This window comes from Nicotiana attenuata, unplaced genomic scaffold (assembly GCF_001879085.1).
Source record: "Nicotiana attenuata strain UT unplaced genomic scaffold, NIATTr2, whole genome shotgun sequence".
NCBI lineage: Eukaryota > Viridiplantae > Streptophyta > Magnoliopsida > Solanales > Solanaceae > Nicotiana > Nicotiana attenuata.
In genome coordinates, this window is record NW_017681387.1 from 1 (window position 1) to 617 (window position 617).

A 617-nucleotide genomic window follows, 5' to 3' on the forward strand; every position below is an offset into this window, starting at 1 on the left:
AGGACCCGGGCCCGCCACTTCAAATGGAGCATGAGAAAATGATAAAACGGAACAAGCAACAACTACACGGTGGAGATTCGTCACTCTCCGATAAGATCCATAGATACCGTGGGGTTATTTTAGTAATTTCGGTTCCGGTATTGCTTATTTGTTTTGTGCTTTTTGTAATGCCGACGAGTGAATATTCTGAATCGATGGGAGGGTCAGTTAATAGGAAGTTTTCACCGAAATTTGGATCGAGGAATTATGCGGTTATATTTGATGCGGGTAGTTCGGGGAGTAGGGTTCATGTTTTTTGCTTTGATCAGCATTTGGATCTTGTCCCCATTGGCAATGATCTTGAGCTCTTCGTGCAGGTAAATTTTGGAACTGTGTAAATAATTCATACATACTTTATTTAATAAGCATTAATTAGTAACCTGATATAACAGGTTGAGTTATACTGATGATGTAAAAATAAAATTGCTAAGTATTTATTTATTTATTTATTACGGATATAATTTTATCTCCCACTTTCTTGATTATTCAAACTTGCATTAATATAATAGCATATTTTAATCAAGCATAAATTTTGAAGACAATTTTGTCTTTAACTAAGCTAATGTCATGCGTTAAAA

The 617-nt window shown here is 34.7% G+C and overlaps 1 protein-coding gene across 1 annotated transcript in view; it reads left to right on the plus strand.

The window, feature by feature from the left end:
- The first annotated feature begins 23 nt into the window (after positions 1-23).
- The window catches only part of LOC109221936 (apyrase 1-like), a 5,993-nt gene continuing 5,399 nt past the window's right edge, over positions 24-617 (plus strand). Inside the window, exon 1 of the mRNA XM_019386359.1 lies at positions 24-267. Within this exon, the coding sequence (XP_019241904.1) occupies positions 24-267 (244 nt within the window). The remainder of the gene's footprint in view (positions 268-617) is intronic.